The sequence below is a fragment of the Melanostigma gelatinosum genome (assembly GCF_949748355.1).
Source record: "Melanostigma gelatinosum genome assembly, chromosome: 6".
NCBI lineage: Eukaryota > Metazoa > Chordata > Actinopteri > Perciformes > Zoarcidae > Melanostigma > Melanostigma gelatinosum.
The window spans coordinates 11,802,260-11,825,327 of NC_136639.1; the positions used below are offsets into that span (position 1 = coordinate 11,802,260).

The following is a 23,068-nucleotide window of genomic DNA, read 5'->3' on the forward strand; positions in this document are numbered from 1 at the left end:
ATAATCATCCTTGGAATGAGGTACAGGCCTATTGCCATTTTATCTGCAGGTTTATCACTTTCTATTGGGGCTGTTTCCTTGTTGAAAACCCTCAGTTATGGTGGACATGCACGTCGCAGAAAGAAAATTGAATTCCTTCTTGCAAACAGTGTATTGTGAAAGCATTTCCCTGCACGACTCCACAGCTTGCGACTGTGTTGTTTCATCTGTTTGTCGTGAATGAAAAATATATACCCTGTTTCACTTTGACTGTCACAATGGATGTGCACCACATGTCACCCCTCCCCGATCACAAGCCCTGACCTTCTTTATTGAAACTTCTCTTTGTCTTTTGGTAATTGTTTTTAGAAAACGTTAAACCATCCCCCAGCCAGATAATACAAGACACAGTGAATACAGAGTGCTCAGCATTGATTCCACATACCTGACTATGACCTTTTCCAATCTGAAGTCCGGTGCTGGCTGCCAGTTTGATGCGAGCCTGCTAATCGATTCCTCGCAGCCGTGAGAGAGTACTACAATGTCTCTCGTGCTGAAGCCTCTACCAGGCATTCTGGTTTTTACCTGGATCTTCTTGTCGCCACTCACTGAATAATGAAACATTTACCCTTTAATTGCCAGCTCCACAAAGAAAGATCATTTTAATTTGCTCTCATTAAAGCCATCTAATCTAATGGGCTAATTAAGGACTGATAGGAACAGCAATCACTAGCGTCTACAACGCCCTTAGGGAGGTATACATCAATGGATCATAAATATTTTACTGTGTCTACCTACATGCAGGGTGCTTTAATTTGACTTGCGTGAGTGCATAACATGCACCTTTAGTGGGGCTTATGTTATCGTAAAATCACTGTGGACTCGAACAGGGTTGTTCCACAAAAAGCCCTCCAGTCAGCATATAGGACAAAACAAAATCCTTAAAATGCAGCATTTTTCATTGATTTGCTGTATTAATGCAGAAATCTTTCACTCCATGTGAGGAAAAATGAGTCTGTCACTGTTTTTTTGTACACTAACACAATGCATACACACAGATAAACCCTGTAGGTGATCGATGTAAGTCAGGGGTGTTTGCTGGTTTAGGGTTTGGTCTTATTAGATTAGTGAGATGGTAATAGACAGGCAGCTGTGTCATGATTGTATCCCAGTGACCTCGAGGCTGGAGGTTTATGTTTGGCCCAAGGCAATGTGTGTAATGCCCCCACTGCTGCCTCTGTGAGGACTGACCTCAGACCTTTTTAGGTCCTGTGGGAAAGAGACTTGTACCTGCAGTGAGGAGCAGGAAGATGGGTAGAAACTCACTGACTATGGCTTCAAAATAGATTTAATTAAGTAAGGCTCTATTGTGCTGTACTGTGGCTTTCAGCTTCTCAAGTTGAAGGGCAGATGGCCCAAAGCAGCAATCATTCATCTCACTTTCTTTTTTTTTTTTGCCGTTCTACAGCTAATTTTTCATGGTCGACAGTTATCCCTGGATATTAAATTAAGCATTTGACATTTTGTGTACCCTGCGAATCGACTGTCACCTTGAAAGTGTAGAGGCAGAGGTTAGGGAGGGATGGCGGAGGCACATGTCTGAAACCCTGGTCGACACATGACATTTCTAGGTCACATTGGAAACCAGGCAACGACACCGATAGTTAAAGAGCCGAGAAACAGAGGGAGACAGGCAGCAATCCCTTTGTCCCTGTTACACCATTAGTGTTAATCTGACCCCAGTGTCCTTGCCTGTGTGGAAAGCTGATTTCAAGTAATACATGTTTGTTGGAGACAGATGGGTGGTTTTCTTGAGGAGTTATTGATGTATTTTTCTTCAGTTTGTATTTGTGTGTGTGTGCGCAGTGTATTTGCAGCCTGCTGCCCCTATTTGATGGTCTTATTTGGGTTCCATTATGCCGGCAGCGGGGGTTCTGTTGAGTGTGGCCGCATTGGCACCAACCGCCCTGTGGGTGATCAAAAAGCATCTGCAGCAGGCGTATCCTAAAACACACTACAGCAGTGTGGAGGGTGTGGCACGCTCGAAACAGAGCTGATGCGGCTTCTATTGATTTCCACATTTGAGAGCATCTCTATTATTGCTGATCACCGATCAGGGCACAGCAAGCGGCACAAGTCCTTGGGCCATTGGAGCACAGCTGGAGCGGTCCGTTCAATGAAAGGGAGCCTGCCTTGTTGGGGAGCAGTTATACCGTTTAGAGAGACATCATTGTGGTTGAGATTTTACAACTCTGAAAGTGTGGCAGGAAACAACTTTAACTGTCTGTAAATAACCTGACTACATGGGTTGGTTTTCTAGCTGAAATGCCCTTGATACAAAGGATTTACAAATTACCTTAACAATTTGATTTCTTGCTGAAAATGACAGATTCATTATAGGATACAAATATTTGATTTGGCAGCCCTTTAATAAGTCTTTGAAGCATTGCATACATTTCATAGTGCAACCTGGGAAATCAATTTAGAGGAAGCATATGCAGCAACCTATTGACCAAGCAAGGTTTCCCACATCTGTGGGAGACGGCATGTTTTTTGTCAGCATTCATCCTACTTTAAGATCTTCCTTGTTGTACAATCAATTGTATCAGGCAGACGCGTGCACATTATACGAAACCAAACCATACGCATGTTGTTCATAACCATTTAGCACAGCTGGACGACATTTATTTTCAATGAATTCTTCCTTTAAGCCTTAGGCCTAGACTTTGAACAAGGATAGACAAGCTCAAACATAGACATCCTCCCAGGGCCAGATGACACCTCTGGGGTTAGAGGGTTCTGACGAGGAGCCTAAGAAGGAGCCAAGGACATATGTCGAGGTATTAATCTGCTAATAGTAAAGGAGCCTGTAACAGCTGGTCTTGCGCCAAAGTCATAATCTTAATCTTGTCAACTTCCTGTCCAGCTGCTCTGACTGTGAGCCTTATTCTGAACAACAGAGCTGGCTCTGAAAGAAAACTGTCCATGTTTCATTGTAAGTGTCTTGTTAGAGAGAAAGGGAGCAAATGTGACTGGTGTGCAAGAGCTTGTGTGGGCATATGTGTGCGGAGAATGTTGGATCCCCGCAGTGTGTAGCACAGTGTCCCAAAGTGAATCACTTTTCTTTTTTTTGCATCATTTCCCTCTTTCTCCAAAGCATAAAACCATGAATATTTAAAACTACATCAAACAAGCATTCATGAAATATTAAAAAGTTCGAGAAACAAGAAAAGCTTTTATCCTCTCTCTTATTCGAATGTTTTCGAGCCTCTTTCTTTCTCTCCCTCTCTTTTGCTCACACACACACGTGCACTGCCAGAATTTACCCACGGGTAAAAACGACACACCTTCCCTACTCGATTCACTGTTCTGTGGTATCAGCACATTGCTCCTGCACATTAAGCAGATGAGGCGAATATGCAGGACGGGTCAATAATTTACCCTGGATTGAATTTTAGGCAAACACATTATTTGAAGTACTGGTTTGGGGATGTCATGTTGTACAAGATGCCGAACAGATGCGTCACATTTCAGGAGGCCCTGTGTTCTGTAAACTGTAAACTCTTTTCCTGTAATGATCTCTCTCCCCCTCTACTCTCTCTATCTCCCTCTGTCTGTGCTAATCACTGTAGCAGCAGCTCTAAGCAGATGCTGCTGTGTTTTAGAAAATATCCTGTCAAGAGTGAATTAAGAAAATGGTCTCTCCCATAATGCTTTATGCCAATAGCATAGCCAACCTCTTGGTGTTCTATCTCTAGCTTTGTCCTCTTATGCACGATCTGGTGTTCCCCCTACGCTGGTACGCTGGTTACTGTAATGCAAATTCAAGTGAGCCCTCCGTTTTATGAGCATCACTGGTTGAATGTATACTTGTTGGATTATGCAAAGGCTGAGGTTAAATTGTGTATGTGTTTGTGCAGCTATGATGTTTTTTCAAGGCAGAATAATGACGGAATCAATGTGCCGTCCAGCATTGTAGAATTTGTGCTTGTGTTTGCATTATTTTAATGCATGCTGTCTAGTCTTTCAGCCTTATGTAGGACAGCGTTGGGTAATGTAAAAGGATTAAAGAAGTTGGCCTTATTTTATTCATCTTTTTTCTCGCTCTCTTTCCCTGGTCGGCTCAGGCCGAGCATGCCGCTTCAGAGAAAGAAAGAAGGATCTCTGGGTGAGCAGTCATATAGTCGGCGAAATCTAATCAAAGGAAGAAGTGCTTTTAAATGTCTTTTGTTCCCCCGGGCCAAGCGTTTGTGGGCCTCCCTACTATCGCCAACGCGTTCTGCCCAAACTCCACCGCCGCTAGATGCAATTAATATTGAGCGGCTACCCTGGCCTGCACTCCCCTCTTATAATAACAGTGTTAGAACAAAGGTTAATGCTTTGAATCTAATCTCTGTCCTCGTCATTTTCAATGAAGTTGTGATGCACGCAAAGGGAGGTAGAGATGTTGAGGGGGGCAGCAGGTCTGGAGAGAGATTGGTAGTCAGTGGGGGGGCTTCGGACAGAAGCAAAATGAATTACTGGTCTCTATAAATTCGATGTCATGTCACGGGAGTTCACAGGTAGGACCCAAACGCAAGACCACAGGAGACAGAAGTCAATGGAAACAGGTTTTATTTAGCCTGACTAAGACAGGAAGGTGTAGAGCCCGTGGTCCGACACCCGAGTGGCAGATCGACGGTGTGAGGCCCGTGGCTCGACACCGGAGGGCTGGCAGCTTGACGGCGCGTGTAGTCCGTGTAACACGAGGGCAGAGCGGCGGCGTGTAATCCGTAGAACACAAGGAGGGCAGAGCGGCGGCGTGTAATCCGTAGAACACAAAGGAGGGCAGAGCGGCGGCATGTAATCCGTAGAACACAAGGCGGACAGAGGATGCCACGGGGTTGAAGCGGGTGAAAGACGGTACGACCTGACAACCCCAGACTGCAGGACCAGAGTTTATATAGAGACAGGGGAATCATTAGTGGGACCTGAGTCTGGTGTGTCAGGCTGCAGGAGGTGATCGGCTGGAGTGTCCTCAGCTGTGCACAATCACGGGTGTGGCCATGGGAGGTGTCTCGAGGCAGAGGACAAACACAGAGCACATGGCACACAATAACAAACAGGGGAATGACAGGACACATGAGGAGAGGAGATCAGGGGAAACACACAACGGGTCAGACAGGGATCCTGGATCCTGACATGTCATGTCTCATTTTCTCTAATCCTCCCCGCTTTTTTTTTTTGCTGCCTAGCGGTGCTAACAGAGAAAAAGGCCTCTTAGATGCTAATGGTAATTAGCCCTGGTGTCACTTTTGGAGGCTGTGAGTGGAGTGACTGCTCAGTGAGGAGGCGACCAGACGGCAGCTTGGACTTCCAAGCAAGAACACATCAGAACACCAGAGAAGACAGTTTACATTCTCGGCATTCTTGTTTCTTAGCTTCACACAATGCTTGTCCCTCATTTCCCCCATGCTTTGCTGCTATAATGATGCGTTTCTGATGTCTATTCTGAGACAGTTTGCTTTCTCTTCGGGGGGATTTAGTGGTTTGGATCGTGAATAATGAGCAGGATCTAGTTCCATCTCTCTTTGCTGCTGTTCTTAGACTGGACCAGAGTCAGGTTTAACAACTCACTTGGATTATTTTCTGTTCAGGCCTCAAACACAAACATTCTGAGTCACAACCGTGCTTGGATAACACATCTCTTTTCTCGGGTTAGTCCAAACGGACAATGTGAAGGAAAACAAGCCCCTCACACTTATTGATGGAGCTTTGGATCCCAGAGACGGCGTCTGTTTTAGTTTTTCAATCTGAAGAATGTTCCAAAACATTTTAGTCTCTCGTGGAAAGATACAGTATGTCAGCAGTCGCATGCAGTTTATATCTCGTGGGGCTGAATTATTCTACTCCACAACAAATGTGACTTTCCCAGCTCAGACTGGATGACAGACTGGATGACAAATGTAATTTCTGTCTGCTTGAAGAGCGATTCTCATATCCAAAACATGACACAACTGATGTGAAAATATGGCCAAAACAAAGGGAATCCACAATCTGAAGTATTTATGGGTGTTCTTTCATTGAGCTACAGACCGACTTGAGTAAGTAGCTCTCTCCTTTTTCTTTTACTCTCGACTCTTTTTTTCTAACACAGCCCAAGAGAAATGCCACTCTCCTACTTCACTCCCACAGCAAACACAACACAAAATATAGAAGAGGAAAAACAATAGTTGCTCTTGAGAAGGCAGCCAGCCAGTGTAACATGTGCTTTTATGTAAAACGTATAATCCAATTAACAAGCACAAATACCCCAGTGATCACTTTATTATGGGAATACAGAGGGAGAGAGGTGCCACGTTCAGAAAACTGCTCATGTGGAAAAATTGCAAATGGCGTGAAATGAGTGTGTCTGGTAATGTGTTTGTATAAAGCCTCATGCTGTGTCACGAGACTGGATCCCTGATGATTCTTACCTCTCTCCTTCTGCAGGCATACTTCCGACAGGGTGTTGCCCTTCAGTACCTTGGCCGCCATGCCGACGCACTGGCCGCCTTCGCCTCCGGGCTGGCCCAAGACCCCAAGAGCCTACAGCTACTGGTGGGCATGGTAGAAGCCGCCATGAAGTCGCCGTTACGAGGTAAGACATTTAGTCGCTGAATGTGTTTGTCTGTGTGTGTAGACGGCGTGTTCACGTGTCTGGGTGTCACTGTCTGTATGCTTCACCACATCCACATGTTTAGTCCCCCAACAGCTGTCTGTGAAATAATCCTCACACTCAGTCAGTCAATAAGCGTGTTGGGGTGACTTTACCTGTCAGTTTTTTACCCATGCGGCAAGCAGGGCATCTGTCTATCTGTCTGTCTTTCTGTCTTTGTGACTGACTGCTGGTGTCAAGTACTTACCTCTGGACTGTGAGGCTTGACGCCTGCAGCCTCAGCATATCTTATTGTCAGACGGGCTGATCACACACACAGATAGGCCGTTATCTTAATGAGCATCCGACACTAATGCCATTGTCTGTGTCTGCCCCTGTGTAAGCCTTTTTCCTAAAGCTGAGTGGATTCCTAAGTAGTGCATTCAAGCCAAGATTGTTCCTAAATGTGCTCTTTCTGTTATGAATTATTATCTGTTGTGTCAGCCAAAGGCAGTGATCTGATTGTCCATGAGTAATCACTGTGGGCCAGCCTAATGAGCCTCAAAACAAACCTGGCAACAATTTTGTCATCCTCTCTTTTTCAAAGTGTTCTGATAACTGCGCCTGTGAAAAAATGTGGCCTTGTTTTACAATCCAAAATGTACTGAACTGTACAATGAGATCAGCAGCTCTGAAGGTCTTTGTTCAGTGAGGAATCAGTTTTGCTTTGATTGAATACAGTGCTCCTCTGGATATTTGTGTGCAAATGCAGAAGACAAAAAATATCGCGAAGAGAATAAAGAATGGAGAGCCCATCTGAGCAACACTGAGTGTATAAGCCTCTCACTGGAGCCAGAACAAGAAAAGGTTTTGGGTGCTAGCCCAGACCTGAGCATCATGGACCAGAATGGGTTCTCTCTGTAGGGGAAGAACAACATTTAGCCCAAGCCATTTAATCTCTTAATTGTTTACCCTATTTCCCACGGTGCCAGGCAACCAGCGGAGACATAATCCAAGGTGTGTTGAGGAGAGGTAGCTAGGTCAAAGGATTAAGAGCAATGATGATCCTCTCAGAGGGGCTCCTGGCACCCGGGGACGATAATCAATGTTACGCCAGCAAACAGGGAGGATGATCAGTGTTACTCAGCCTCAGTCCCCTGACAAGTGAAAAGTAGGCGAGCGTTGCTTTCTTTCCTTCAAGGAGGAAGAGCGCCACGTTCCTGCCAATCGTTGTTTGTCGACCACGTACAGTAGCACACTTATCCTATGGTACAGCTTGTTGATTACCTCACCCACCTATTTCATTTTAGTTGAACAACACCAAAGCTTTTAGAAAGTTTTCCTCAACTCCTTGAAGTAACAACAAGACCCATATTCATGAAATCATCGTACTCAGCTGGTTTTCCACCTTCTTGTTTTGGGTTGTAACAACGTTGTAATTACACTTTGATCTCTTATAGCGGTTCTGCAAACACCACATTATTCCCTTCTGTGTATAACCTCAATGTTGCTGTCATGTTGCCAAGACAGAGCTGATTTTATCGAGCTGTGATTGCAGTGAAGCACCTTTATGTTTATTTTCTGCCACAGAGCAAAGAGATCCATCCGAAGACATCCATATCAAATGAGCAAATAAATAAATCAGGCTAGAGGAAGACAAATACTGAACCTCAGAGAACGATATCAAGGCATATGTCTTCAAGGACACAGTGTGTAGTGAATTCATCAAAGCTTTCTTTTCTTTCTGCAGTACATGTATAATGCTCCAATTCTTAGTGTCATATACAATTCAACCCTCTCTCCCTGACACACACACTGCCACTCCTCCTTGCATAGATCAAGGTTTTCCTCTCATTATTCCAGAGTCAAGCAACTGTTGTGCTCTCATGTGATTCATACTGTACTTCTCCACAACAGAAGGCTCTCACACAAGTGAAAACTGCTGCAATCTCACCTCCTTCTTCTTACTGTCTTTACCCGTCTGCCACTTCCGATCATCCCGGCAGCAATTCACAATTCACAGCAATAGCATCGCCCATCTGTATCGTTGAACGAGCTGTGGGAAATCAGCCTCTCACAGTTTTATGTATTAGACGCTGTGTTTGATAGTCACATGAGTAATACTTTACTCCATTAGCTGTTAATTATCGGATTGTTTTCCACATATGCCAACTAAAAAGTTTTTTCCCACTGAAAGGTTCCTCCAGATAAACCACAGAAGAGATGGTTTGTTTCCCAGCGTGGCAGCTATTGATCCAGGCTGGATCATTTGCCATTTAAAAACATTGTCCTTAAACTGGAGGATTTGGAGGCTGTGTTCATGAGCATCTGTCCTGTTGAGGAACCTTAGAGCAAAGTGCTTTTGATTTTCAAATAGCACAAGCACAGCGGGGCTGCACTGACATCTGACCTCCTTGGTGACAACAAGCAAGAGGAGAATTATTCGACAGATCAATAAATTACCGCATCACCACTTAAAGGATAAGGATTTTAATCTATATTTTTTCTTGTCAAGACATCTAATGAAAAATCCCAAACCTACAGCCCCATAGTCCAAAACTATCAGTGAGCCACAATGTTGCACTGGGTGACATGTTCCTTCATTACAATCAAAACAAGCACCGGAGTTTATTTTGAGATTATTCCACAACACTGCCATAAATACCCACTAGACCCCCAAAGCCACTGCTGGAAAAAATGTTCTATGAACTGCATAGCCAAAATGTTAATTATAGACAATTATAGAGCCCAATGTTTATATAGGCCGTATATATTTGTGACTTGTTTTTAAAAGTACATCTTCAGTGTGAACCAATGGACATCAGTAAGATGGACACTTTACTGAAATACAGGAGGGAGAGTGCATGGCATATGTTTCTATATTCACATGAGATGTTAGGCTGAGTAACTATTTGGTACATTGCATATATGTATTCCTGTCCATGAGCATACTGTCATTACTGTAAGGTGTGGCCCTGGCTGCGAATGCACCCTCTCTTACAGTACCAGACAAAAGCGGAGAAAGATGAGGGCGAAATGACTCTCTGTTATGACTTTCTGTTGGCTGTGTGCATATCAATGAGGTAGAGGTTGTAATTCTTGCTTCATATCTTGATAGAAGCTTCAGTAAACACTGTAGCTTTACCATTTGACTTTGTGTGTGTGTGTGTGTGTGTGTGTGTGCCTGCCTGTGAAACACACGCTGATGTTGTCATAACTATCTGTTTATGAATGCAGCAGCCATGACACCTTTTTAAAAAGGATTCTCTCTGTGTTTGATTTGTGACTCAGCTCTCGGTGTCGCTCTGAAGGCAATTACAAGCTATGAATGGCTATAATATGCACACAGTGACTCCATAAGCACGACATTCTGCCAACTGCTGGAACAGAAGCTCTGCTCTTGAAAGAGCATCATCAGTTATGCTTTTGAGTGCTTGTGTGGAGAAGCATCTCATATTGTGTGTGTGTGTGTGCGCACGTTTGTGTGTGTGTGTCTAGGTGAATTAGTATCCGTGTGTTTCCAAGAACTATTGTGTCTGTTCACGTGTGCCTAAATGAGTGTCTAAACAAATATAAGATGCAGTTTATGAAAGCGTGTTGTAGACTACACACACGCAGCCACACAGCCAGTTTGCACAGGCACAGAAACACCATACATGCAGTCTTCTACAAAGCGCTTTGACCTCATTAATCCTGTTCAATATATTTGCAGATACAGGGTCATGAGAATTCAGATACACTCCTAAACACGAATGCAAATATACACTGACACACACACACACACTCCCTTGCCCCCCTTCCTGTTTTTCGATGCTGGTGTCTGCCAGAGGGCTTTGTAATCTGGAGGGGCTGTGGATCCCGAATCCCGTGCGACCCGCCATTGATTTATGTCATTGTGTGCATTTTCAGCCTCTTCAAAGGTCACCTTGTGTGTCTCCTTTGCTCTGCATCCCTCTGCTGCTGCTACTGTTGAGCATTAGCTGCATTAGTTTCCCCATCACTCTTTAAACTCTGTCTCAAAACCCACTCAGCCCTCTGTATTCTTCTCAAACAACCATATCTGCTGACACGAAGAGAAGGCAGGGATGTCATTTTGCTTTGTCGTTTTTGTAAAGACAGTTGCCCACAAAGCTCTAAACTGCTGTTGGAAATTGCCTGAGATTACCCCAGTCAGAGTGGAGGGAACAGGAAAAATGGCTCATATGTTGATTTATTGTCAAATTGTCAGCGAAAGCCATCACTCAGCCAAGCTGCAGGCTGCCCAGGCAGACAAAACACAACCACGACTGGATACAAGTAGAATCTGAATTCAGACAGCAGTCACGTTTGTGTGAGTTGATAAACGTGAAACACAATTACTGCAATCATCGTCACATATTGTTGTCAGTCACCACGTCAGCACCATGTTATTTTTTTGGCATATTTTGGAGCCTGTTTCTAATCCCTGTCTTACTCATGTCTTTCCTGCACAGAGTCTCTCGAGCCCACCTATCAGCAGCTGCAAAAGATGAAGCTGGACAAAAGCCCCTTTGTGGTGGTGTCTGTGATTGGCCAGGAGCTGCTGACCGCAAGCCACCACACAGCCTCTGTAGTGGTGCTGGAAGCCGCTTTGAAGATCGGCACGTGCAGCCTCAAGCTACGTGGCTCCGTCTTCTCGGCCCTCAGCAGCGCCCAATGGTCCCTGGGCAACACCGAGAAGAGCACTGGCTACATGCAGCAGGACTTGGAGGTGGCCAAGACCTTAGGTAAGAGGCCTGAACTGGGAAAGAAAGAATAATAAGGTAGATTAGGGCTTCAAATGACAATTCATTTCCTTATCGATTAGCCTGTTGATTCTTTTTGTGATTAATAGTTTCGTCTTGGAAATGTCTGAAAGTGCAGAACACAACGTTCCAGAGCTTGAAGATGATGAAATTATGTAAACGACCAGTAAATTATTAAAACTGTTGCCAATTAATTTTAGCCAGTGATGCACAAAATTTGGATGGATTGGCGTGAAATTTTGTTCAGACATTTCCGTTCCCCAGAGGATGAACCCTACTGTCGTGCAAGAAATTGGCAGGAATGAATCCATTTCTTTGTCAAAGATAGATGCCAACTAACAACAAGTATGAATATGCTGTGTGGGTGTTCATATAGGTGGAGGCGGGATGGTTTGAGGGAAAGGCAGTTAAGGAGAGAAAAAAACTTGTAATGTAGGAAACGGAGAGTAGCACCGACTGGCTCCGCTCTTCTCACCCCCACGCAGTTTGACACATGACTGGGTAGAGCAGCTGGAGATAAGGAGCTGTGGTTCTCAGGTGGAGCACAGAGACTTGCGCTTTACTTTGGCCCCGTCTGTGGGGCCTCTCTGTCAGGCAGAAATAATAAGGCTTTCCCCTCTCACCCTCTGGAGCATTGAGACCAACACTACCAGCTGTCAGGGAAGCCGCTCTACTGTGGAGAACCTATAACGGGCACTTTCCCTTTTAAGGGTGCAGCGGCATGTCAGAGGCATAGATGTGGTTCATTGCATCGCTGTTCAACAGTGGCGTTTGGAATGATGTGAAATAAACACCATTTGCTTTATAATCACCTAGACTGTACTGTAAATGTGCTTTGTTAGCTCTTCTCGTTTCTCTTCTCATCTCTTTTGGGTTTTTTCCTCTTCAGGTGACCAAACAGGGGAATGCCGGGCTCATGGGAATCTGGGCTCGGCATTCTTCTCCAAGGGAAACTACCGAGAAGCGCTGACCAACCATCGCAACCAGCTGGTTCTGGCCATGAAGCTGAAGGACAGAGAGGTAAGAAGCGACCTGAAAGCAGTTACGGCAGTCTTTAAATGGATCGAGCAGGCAAACTGTCATTGCAGAGAACAATGAATTGAGGTTAAAAAGTATTTAGTCTCTTATCATTTTGTAGGTCTGGGATTGTGCTGTGCCCAGCATTTCTCTGTTCTGGCTTTTTAGAGGGTATCTCAAGGAGGAGTCTGAAGGACACAGAGATGCTGCTGCTCTTCGTCTATTTAAAAACATGCGCGTCAAGTTGGTGCGGAGAACAGATGAAGGTGATCGGGAGGAGAGAGAGGGAGCCGGTTGTAGGAAAGGCCAACAGGACAGACTTAGCAGCTGGTTCACCTTAATGCAAACCATTTATGCAGATATTGTGCAGATGTTTATCTGATCCATGTAAGCAGTAAGTCTGCTGCTTTGTAACGTACGGCTGTTTTGGAATGTAATTTACACAGATTAAGTTGTGTTGAATATGGGGCAGAGAGAGTGGGAGGAGAGGGAGGAAAATTTGACTTACCGGTACTTTACTTTTCCTTACCGTTTGGTGCCCTCTTTCTTTCTCACTCGGTCTCATGCTTCTCTCTCTCTCTCTCTCTCTCTCTCTGGCCGGGGGGGGGGGGGGGGGGGGGTGCTTGTTCCAGCACAATTCCCGTCACACAAGTAGAAGAATGGCCTCCGTTTCCCCTTCATACCTTATCCTCCCCACCAGGCCGGCGGCAGGCCTGCTTGTTTGTGTTCCCTGATATCAGGAGACATTTAAACAGTCCAGTCAAATGCAACACAATGCACCAGGATGAAACTTGCAGTTGAAGAATGAGGCCAGGGGTCCCCTTGACATCTCTCCTTCCCACAGTTTGAGGAAATGTGCAGAGCAGACATATAATTATGAGTTTACAGACACAAGTGCCAAAAAACCTCTGTCATGTAATAAGGTTAGAGATGGAGATTGGTGAGAGACATAGAGGACACATGCAAGGTCCTCAGTGTCTGCTGTGAGGATCTGACTGCTCTGAACACGGTTGGCTGGAGCAGTAATTGGCCAAATGTCTGGTTAAATGTGTTAACTTGTTGTTGTATGCGTGCAAGTGTGTATATGCCCACTACCATATCCAATTTACGGACTGGGTATGAGTCTGCTCTTAATGATTTTAAAGCCCGAGCAGTACGGTATCAGTGTATCAGTATCAAGCTGCTGTAATCTATAGTGGACCACACTTTCAGCCACTGAGGCCCATACTGCTCACATGTTGCTTCTTAGAGGAAAACATTACCCAAACTGCACCCCCATGCTTGCACACAAATGGCAATGTGTGCCAGAGTGTCCTGGGGCCCAGTGGAGGTCAGTGAACACCTTTTAATAGTTGCATCATATACTGTACAAAACATCCTGATTGGCCCTGCATTGCCCCCCCCACCCCCTTCTTGTTCCTCGGAAGGCCCCCTAATCAGAGTCATATGTGTGTAACACCACCTGGTCTCCCTCAGAACACACTGGAGCCTGGCGGATGGCTCATTACGGCCGGCCTGATGTTTTTGTTCCTGATGTGGACGTTTTATCTGGCCTTTCTGAAGCTGAGGTCACTTCCTCGAGGCTGGGGGCAGGATGTTGATTCTGACTGGATTTCCAGTGCGCGGCCTAAAGTCTAGGAGTGTGGAGAGGAGAGAGACTTGAAGAAGTGGCATCGATTCCAATCCTCAGTGATAAAGGAATATGTGCCATGTGTGAAATGTTTGATGTGATAAAAGGACCTGGTGGACCATGTGCCTTTGATATGATGTGGGACGTGGGTTTTGATTCTGTTCAGCTTCAGGTTTTGATTGTGAGGGTAAAAAGCTTGGAGGATGACAGACACATTTAAATGAACTCTTTGAACTTGTCACAGTTTGTCTGTGTGTGTGTGTGTGTGTGTGTGTGTGTGTGTGTGTGTGTGTGTGTGTGTGTGTGTGTGTGTGTGTGTGTGTGTGTGTGTGCGTGTGCGTGCGCTTAACCAACCCGAGCAAGCTCTTGTCTGTTGATAGATCCACCTTTAAAGGAAAATCTGGTTTATTGCAACACTTGTTTTTTATTTATTTTGGCCATCATTCCTGTCGGTTATAGAAAATGAGATTGTGAGATATCTGGGCATGTGGGGGAATATCACTGAAAGAGGAAATGAAAGTTAATGGTAAACTTACCCAAACTTGTAAACATCCAACATTACCAACATTTCTGCACACTCACTTTCAGGTTTGTAAATTATAATCCAACTAAACTGTTCGCTTGTTTACAACCTGATCAATTCACTGGCTGTGTTTCTTGCCACAGTGGACTTCGTTGTAGTGTTGTCGCTGAGTTCCCAGATCTTAGCAGTGACATATATGTGTGCAACGTCATCATAATCTATACAAATGATGTCCAAAAGTGTAATAAGTAGTAAATGGACTGCAGACTCTCAAAGTGTTTTGAAACACAAGCCAGAGTTCACACATTCCTACACTGGTGGTTGAGGCTAACATACTCGATGCCACCTGCTCAACAGGAGCTATAAACATTCACACAAACACCTACACACCCATGCCATGTAGACTGCAGGTGCCAGGGATTGATTATATACTGGAATTATTATTTGAGGAATTGTCACCTAATCCCTTAAAGATATGAGTAATATGACATATTGTTTGTCACTAAACAACATTTAGCTTATGTGTATGTATGCTAATACTTCAACTGACACTACCACCAATACTAGTAGTGTACGTCAAAGCCCTGGTTTACCACAACACTACTACAGGCTGAACAGTGGCCTGTGTGAGATGAAGGAGCAGAAACAGATGAGTGTTCTCTATAAATCAAGTTCAGTACCTGGGTCCTGTTGTATCAGTAAAAGAGCAATGCATGGGATAGCATTTCTTCTTCTAATTCCCAGGGAAGAAAACCTTTGTTGCGGCTCTATACAGCAAAATAGAGCAATTGTAGTGTTGGCTACTTGCCTGTAGCTGACCAGCAGACTCTGTGACACGAAAAACAAACCCTGAATCTGACCAGAGTAATTTGTAAAATCTGTATAGATGGAGAGCTGTAAAAAAAAAAAAAAAAAAAAGAAGAAACAGAAAAGAAGGAATTGTTGATTCTGGGCTCAAAGAGTGAGTGCTCTGTCATCCGCGACTGGGCCTGGAAGCTGCGGTCCAAACCTGTGAGGTCATAGGCTAGCGTGAAGTGTTTTTCTTTAGCTTGCTGCCTTTTGGAAACATCCTAAGCACATTTTCAGCTGTCATATATATACTGCAGTTAGAACATTAACACACAACCTCGTCTTTCTAGCTGCGTGTGTCTTTTACAACTTTAGTTTTTGTCCCAGTTTCCACACCTGGCTTTGTCCAAGGCCTGGCAGTAACCATCTTTAACAAAGGACTCTCTGTCATTGTGAAGCAAAGCTGTTAAACTCGGTCTCTCCTCTCCAAACTCCCTTTCCCGTCCCCTCTGTTTGTCTGTGACGTTTTCATCTTAAATAGTATGTTTAACTAGAAGGAGGTAACCCCTAATTTTGGGGTGTGAGTATTTAGGAGAAACTGAGGCGGGCTCGCAGTGGCGTGCTCTGTAATTATGTGTTGTGTGATGTTATAAAGCGGCTCCGCTGCTGACTCCCCCAACCCCAAGTTGAAATGGAAATCACGATTAGGGAGACGGAAAAAAAAAAATACAAACTGTTTTTTTTTTTCCTTAGGCTTCACAGTTCTACTCTGTCTCCTACCGCCGCTCTCTTTTTTTTAACTCTGCTCTCTGAATGCTCTCTCCCCCTCTCGCTCCATGTTTATCTTGCTGCTAGTTTGGGGCTGTATGGATTCTGCTGGACTCTAAGCTTGCATAATGAGGCGGATGGCTGAGAGATGAGCCTCTAAATAAGGGGTGAGGAAGAGGGCCAAGTGTGGGTGTTCCTCTTGTCAGGGTTAGGGTTTGTCAGTGTTTGTCAGCAGAGGAGGGGATCATTAAGAAGTCATTAGGTTCTGGACGTGTGCCTCCATCGCCTTTCTTGGGGCCCATGCTAATAGAGGATGGCAGAGGGGGGAACATGGAACCCCTGTCTCCTTTCTTTAGCCTCCACTGCTTTGCTGGTTAAGAGGGAGGATTTGGGGATGATTAGAGGGGCTAATTTAGCTATAATGCTGGGTGGGGGCACGAAGAGAGCGGTGTCCACCTAAATACCACCTAAATAAAAAGCAACACTTCTCTTGTTCACCGAGTACATTTTACAGGGCAATTTAGTCTATGAGTGTACTCAGCTGTTGATATTACTTCTCTAGTAAAACCACCATGAGACATCTATAGAAGTACCAATTACAAAATCAGCCTATTATCACCTGAAGAATATATCAAGGATTAGAGGACTTATGTCTCAACAGGATTTGGAAAAACTTGTCCACGCATTTATCTTCAGCAGACTGGACTACTGTAACGGTGTGTTTACAGGTCTCTGTAAAAAGTCCGTCAGAAAGCTGCAGCTGATTCAGAACGCTGCAGCTCGAGTCCTCACTAAGACCAGGAGGGTGGATCACATCACTCCAGTTCTGAGGTCTTTGCACTGGCTTCCTGTCCAACAAAGGATTGACTTTAAAATCCTGCTGTTGGTTTACAAAGCACTGAATGGTTTAGGGCCAAAATACATCTCTGATCTGCTGCTACCTTATGAACCATCCCGACCCCTCAGGTCGTCTGGGACCGGTTTACTTTCTGTTCCCAGAGTCAGAACTAAACATGGAGAAGCAGCGTTCAGTTTTTCTGCTCCACATATCTGGAACAAAGTCCCAGAAAGCTGCAGGTCTGCTGAGACCCTCAGCTCATTTAAATCAAGATTGAAGACCTTTCTGTTTGCTGCTGCCTTTAATTGAACCACATTCAATTAATATATTTATCAATTTCCTGCATTTCTGCATTTTACTACTGCATTTTATTTCTTGCACTGTTCTTAATTGCTGTTAAATCTCCTTTTCTTTTGCCTTATGTTTTGATGCTTTTAATGGTTTTAAAGGGACTGCACAATATGTCGCCATTTCCTCCGGGACCGAGTTCGTGCAAGGCGTACACTATAAAACGCAGATGGGCAGAGATCTTTTCCAGACGTGGTTTGTGTGTAATTGCAGAATTGCGGCAGTGTATGGTTGATTGCGTGCAGCGTAATGTCTCAGGGAGAAACATCGATTATTGTTTCAATGTATGTTTTAAATCTCCTTTACTTTTGCCTTTATGCTTTTAATGGTTTCATGTGTAGCACTTTGAATTACCTTGTTGTTGAAATGTGCTGTACAAATAAACTTGCCTTGCCTTGCTTCTTCACCTCCTGGTGTGCTAGACTGAGGCACAGAGCTGGCCGTTGTGCAGTGGCTCTCCCAGCATGTCCAGCCCGCTGTGCCTTAATGACACGCAGGCTCTCCTCGGCCCAGTGGTTTAGAACTCTACAGCAGCTTGCTTAGCCATTAATCATGAGAGATGGACGGCAGGCATCAGCCAATGGGCCATGACCAGAACTGGGAAACAAGGATTTGTATGTGTGTGTGTGTGTGTGTGTGTTTTAAAGGGAGCACACATCTGTGTTCCCATATTCCAATGTCCTGTTCATGTGCATGTTTTCTTTTGCAAAGAAATATTACCAAATTCTTCAGAAGCTTGTTGGATAGTAGAAGGTTAAAGGTTTGCCTAAACTTAGGGCAGAGCATTATGGCCAAAATCTTCATGATAAATATCACAATAGTACGTTTTATGATCATTCAACAGAATGATCTGCGTGTGCATGCACAGTCTAAACAGAGGTTCATAGAAATGTATTTCCTCTGTGTGTGTGTGTGTGTGTGTGTGTGTGTGTATGCACATGTATGTGCGCGCTGTGCATTTGCTGCAGTTCAGGTGACGCAGCTTTGTGTCTCCCCCAGTGGAGCATTCGGAACGCTGTCGGAGAGATGAATGACTGCCGTAACATTGACTACTGCTCTCTGCCTCTCTGCTACCTCCTCCCTCTCTCCTTCCTTCCTTCCTCAGTCCCCAATGCTCCATTTCTCCTTCCCTCCGTCCTTCCACATCCGCTCCGCTTCCTTTCTCTACTTCTCTTCCATCTCACCGCTTCCTCACACCTCCTTTCCCCCTCTCGTCATTTAGTTTCTCTCGTTTCCATCTTTATTTGTCTTATCCTTTCTCCATTTTGCAGAATCTCAAACCGTGTCACCATACTGCGTGTGAGAGTGTTGAAGGATTCTTTGCTATCGGGTGTATTGGATTTTTTTTTCACAAAGCTGAATGCTATTTGGACTCCTACATTTGCTGATCAAAGCGTCAATACACAAGCATCATAAGCCCTGACACTAATGCCATTCTAACAAGACCTTAATCTAACACACCGCAGTGGCTTGTGTAGATTGAACTGCTCACAGTTGGGAAGTTGAGTAATTTGTCTTGAATATTACACCTCGTCTATCTTCCTTTCCCAAGCTGCTCCAATCAAGGGCAATACAGAGGGACAGATTAGATAACAAATAAACAGTGACATGGTCACAGGAGACTCCTTCCCGTTCTGATATGCTGCTGTGGTGCACTATATGGTTATAGATGACATACACACTGCTCATCAGCGGGAGGAGGGAGTCCAACAGGCTCCTTGGGGTTTCTACTGCACCACAGGACACGGAGAACGCCGTAGAGATTTTAATGATTATGAAAATCAAAAGTCCGATCATTCATCTTGGCAGAGGGGTTTGATGTCACGCTGCGAGAGGGATGAAGATGGAATGTGCCAACTCATCTTCCCGAGATAATGGCTGACGATAAGGGACGGAGACTGATTAAAGGCGCCAGCCAGCGTAACGTTGGTTCACATGGCATAAATTGAAATGAATTTCGTGTCGATGTAGCCAACTGAAACAGTCACACCTCCTCTTCTTCCCAGGCTTCTGAGTGGTCCCATAATAGTGCTAATTTTATTTTAGCCTGCAAGTAGCCTGAAGAGGCTGGCTGATGTGTTGGCTCTCAACCTGTGTGATTAATTCATGATCTAGTCTCATCAGCGTAGCCATTATTACAGAGTTTGTGAGTCTTTTTCATGTCAATTCTGATCCCTGCCATCACAGCAATCTAGCTGTTATTCCCAGGTAGCTAGAAATGCATCAGAGGCTAGCCTTCGAGGCAGACCTCCCGGCTAAACCTGGCACTCCCTCGCCCTCCTCCTCCGGCCTCAGTCCTGCCCAGCCCTCATCCAGGCTGGCCAGAGAGCCATTTAAAGCTCTGGAACTGCATCCCTTTCTCCAGCCCGATCGATACTGGAGCTGTCAGCAAGACGAATGGAGGCTTTAGGAAGTCCATTTTAATGAAGGAGCAGGAGCAAGGGAAAGAGAGGTACTTGGAAAAGGGGGGTGGAAGGAGAGACGGTGAGCCATTGAAGGTAGTTATGAAGGGAAGGAAGGAGAAAAGGAAAAGGCAACGCAGAAAAGGAATGTGCGTGTGTTTATTGAACTTGTGTATAGAATTATGTGTGTACTGTGTAATACTGTCTCCAGTGACGAGGGTAGGGGAGGGGTGGACTGGGTTGATTTAGCTACAGTAAGACCTATTTCTAGTGTGAAATAGGTCCTTAGCTACAGCAACTTGTAAAAGCACACCCAACACAGAAACCTATATTAGTGCACTGAGGGGATTTCATCTGGCCTGCACGCCAACACCACATCAAGTCCTCTGGCTCATGAACCGTGTCAGCAGCTCTGTGGTAAAAAGATATTATGACAAGGGAGAGCTACAAAATCCAAGGCAACTCTCTCCACAACTGCCCTCATCCGACACACTGGCTCGAATAAAAAGGTTTTGTGTACATTTGCATTTAGAGGCAGAAGATGCAGACTTTTAACTTGGGATTCTGTTGATCTTGTAGTTTTGTTTGTTTTCAGCCTTGTTAATGGGCATTCTGAGCTGATAGCCTTTACTTCACATCAGTATGCAGAAAAGGGCTGCATGTTAATTGATGATTAGGAGCTGAGGTCAGAGGTTAGGCATAGCCAGTGTTGTAGAGCAACAATCTCCTCTGGGCAATGGCCCAGCCCAACCCTGTTTTCACTCATCGGAGCAATTACTGGCCCTGATTAGTCCGTGCGGCTGTGGAAATGATTGTCGATTTATGCATATGGCCAAATACCTACTCTAGTCAGCCAGAGCGCTACACATCAAGAGTGCTCCGTGCCCTGATAAAACCCCTGACATCCAAACAGATAAAAGACAAAACTGGTCCAGGGACCTGAAACAAAACATTGAACAAAGATGAGTGTTGTAGAAGAAGCCACATTTAATGCCATCTTGACGACTTTTCTTAATACTTTCTGTCCGTCTGTTTTTAGGACTAAGCCAAAGTGGTGCTGTGTTACCTTGGTGAGTGAAACTCGGTCTCACTCCAAGCCTGTTCAGTGCCCCTCAGCGTCTGATACCGATGCATCGGAGCACCCTTTAGTGTCTGTATGGCACGCACCAGGGTTTAAGTTAACTCCAATGTAAACCTATACTTGTATTTATTTGATGGCCAGACTAACTGCCGTAGAATAAAGAGCGAGAAAGTCCCCTTTGGCCGGGTTGGAGGGGAGGCTGGATGGGTCAAATACACACAGGGCTTTCACCCAGGAGACCGCTGTAGTAAAACGTAGGCTTATTACACAGTACTTTTATTACGTAGCCTCAGTTCTTTACTCACATCTGCATCAAGTGCAGATTTTTCATGGAACAAACATACTTATTTTAACTTCACCCATGTTGCTTCCTTAAGCCGAACCAAGTACTTGTGTTGCACAATTAATCGAATATTAATCACGATCATGATTCAATCGAAGTAAATGAATCTGATCAGCTGCGATTTTGACGTTTATAATTGTGTGCTCCGCTCAAATTAAACTCTGCTGAATAGTAAATATAGCACTTCTCTTCACTTTAACAGAAAGCAGATGGACAAAATGGAAATGCACTGAATTTAGGTCAAGTCTTGTTTTGATACAAATATTACATTTTTACATTTTTATGTTGATTTGGAAAAGACACTATGCCTGTAACAAGTAGGAACTGACACGTCCAAAAGTGACGCTTATACCGGTACCTAGATTGTAATAAAGCATTGGTATTTGACGAGTTGGGAGTGAGAACGTGTTGGGTCGTACTCGTAACTCTTGTTAGTTTTCTCTAATTATACCTGAAAGAAATGTATGATTTCCTCTCAGTGGACCTGAAGTAGAAATAAATGAAGGTCATGAAGGAATCAACAAAGTGTGCATCATTCCTGAGATGATCTTAGAATGTTTGTGCAATTGGCCCTGTATCCTGATTCCTGTTATCAACACATGATATTTACCTTAAAAACACAATGACAAAGGAGCTACTGTATGTTCATGATCATGGTTTAGTATCTTCTGTTCTTCCTCCCCTTCTTTCTTTCTCTGAATCAGGATACATTGTAAAAAAAAAGACCTTTTTAAAGAGTGAAATCAAAGATAGGGATCAGATTAGTCCTCACCACTCACCCATCTGTAAAATAGAAATGAGCTTCTCCTTAGAGATAAGGTGAAACTCAGATGGTGCGGTGGAGTTTTAACTAGCCTGTGTGTGTGTGTGTGTGTGTTTGAGGAATGGTTTCTGTATTACGTATTACGAGGGAACAAGGGGTCTCCAAGGGAGAGAGAGGTCAGTGCAGTGACAAGCGTTTGATGTTTGCATTATATATAGCCGCGGCGCACACTGGGATGTAGGAGACAGCATTTTTGCCGAGTGAGGAAATGGTCTTCTGCAAGACTCCCTGACATCATGCCAAAGACGGGGATTATAGCTCCTCTGTTTGGCTCAGCTGAGGCCTCCTAACAACTCCTATACACTGAGACACTCCTTCTCCTTCGCACTCCATCTCTCTCCACTCTCATCTTCAGCTTTTGTCCCGAGTTACAGCAATGTCAGCATTCTTGTCCCTGTAGCACAGTATCCAGACCTTCCCCACTCTCTCTCTTGGACGGGAGTCCTGTGTCTGAATGAGGAGGTGGAATGTGTCTTTGTGAAAAGCGCTCAGAGAAAGCAATAAAATGGAGAGAAAATACGAGGCCCCAAGTGAGTGAAATGAAAGTACTCCATCTTCGGAGGGGATGGAGGCCTAAGGGTTCTGCTTATACTTGACCCTGCAGCGCACACAGTTGGGTCTCTAAATAACAGTCCAGACAGACCTTAGCTGGCAACACATCAACCTCAGAAAAAAAAGCTCTTGAATGTTCTGTCTTAAATTGAGAAAGGAACCGAGTGGAATCAAGGTTGTAAAATATTCAGTAGAGGGCCCAGGGGTAAAGACTGCTCTGGTATTTTATGTTGCCAGACTCAATTTTAAAAGTTAGTAGCTATTGCTGGTGCTGTCAGCTCATTTAATTACAGCCATTGGCTTCTGCTTGTGGCAAAGTGTGGCCATCTCGGGTTGGTGCCACAAATTGCACACATTCGCTTGTGAGATTTAGTGATTATGGACAAGGTCGTATTGTAGGTTTTGGTTTCATAATAAATACAAATGCTGTGTAAATCACTGCATTATTAATGCACTTACCCAACTTAAAATCATGTTTACTTTCCTTGATCGACGCCGAATACTTGACATACGAGGACAAATAATGTATTTTCATCTTTACTTCAAAGAGCTCTGTGCTTTACTGTCTTATCTTTGATTGATGCTTAACTTTTTTA

General features: G+C 44.4%; 1 protein-coding gene across 1 annotated transcript in view; it reads left to right on the forward strand.

The window, feature by feature from the left end:
- The window catches only part of LOC306778060 (tetratricopeptide repeat protein 28-like), a 106,961-nt gene that overhangs the window by 39,224 nt on the left and 44,669 nt on the right, over positions 1–23,068 (forward strand). Inside the window, exons 2-4 of the mRNA XM_079269418.1 lie at positions 6,451–6,598; positions 11,068–11,340; positions 12,248–12,378. Coding sequence (XP_079125544.1) covers positions 6,451–6,598; positions 11,068–11,340; positions 12,248–12,378 — 552 coding nt within the window. The remainder of the gene's footprint in view (positions 1–6,450; positions 6,599–11,067; positions 11,341–12,247; positions 12,379–23,068) is intronic.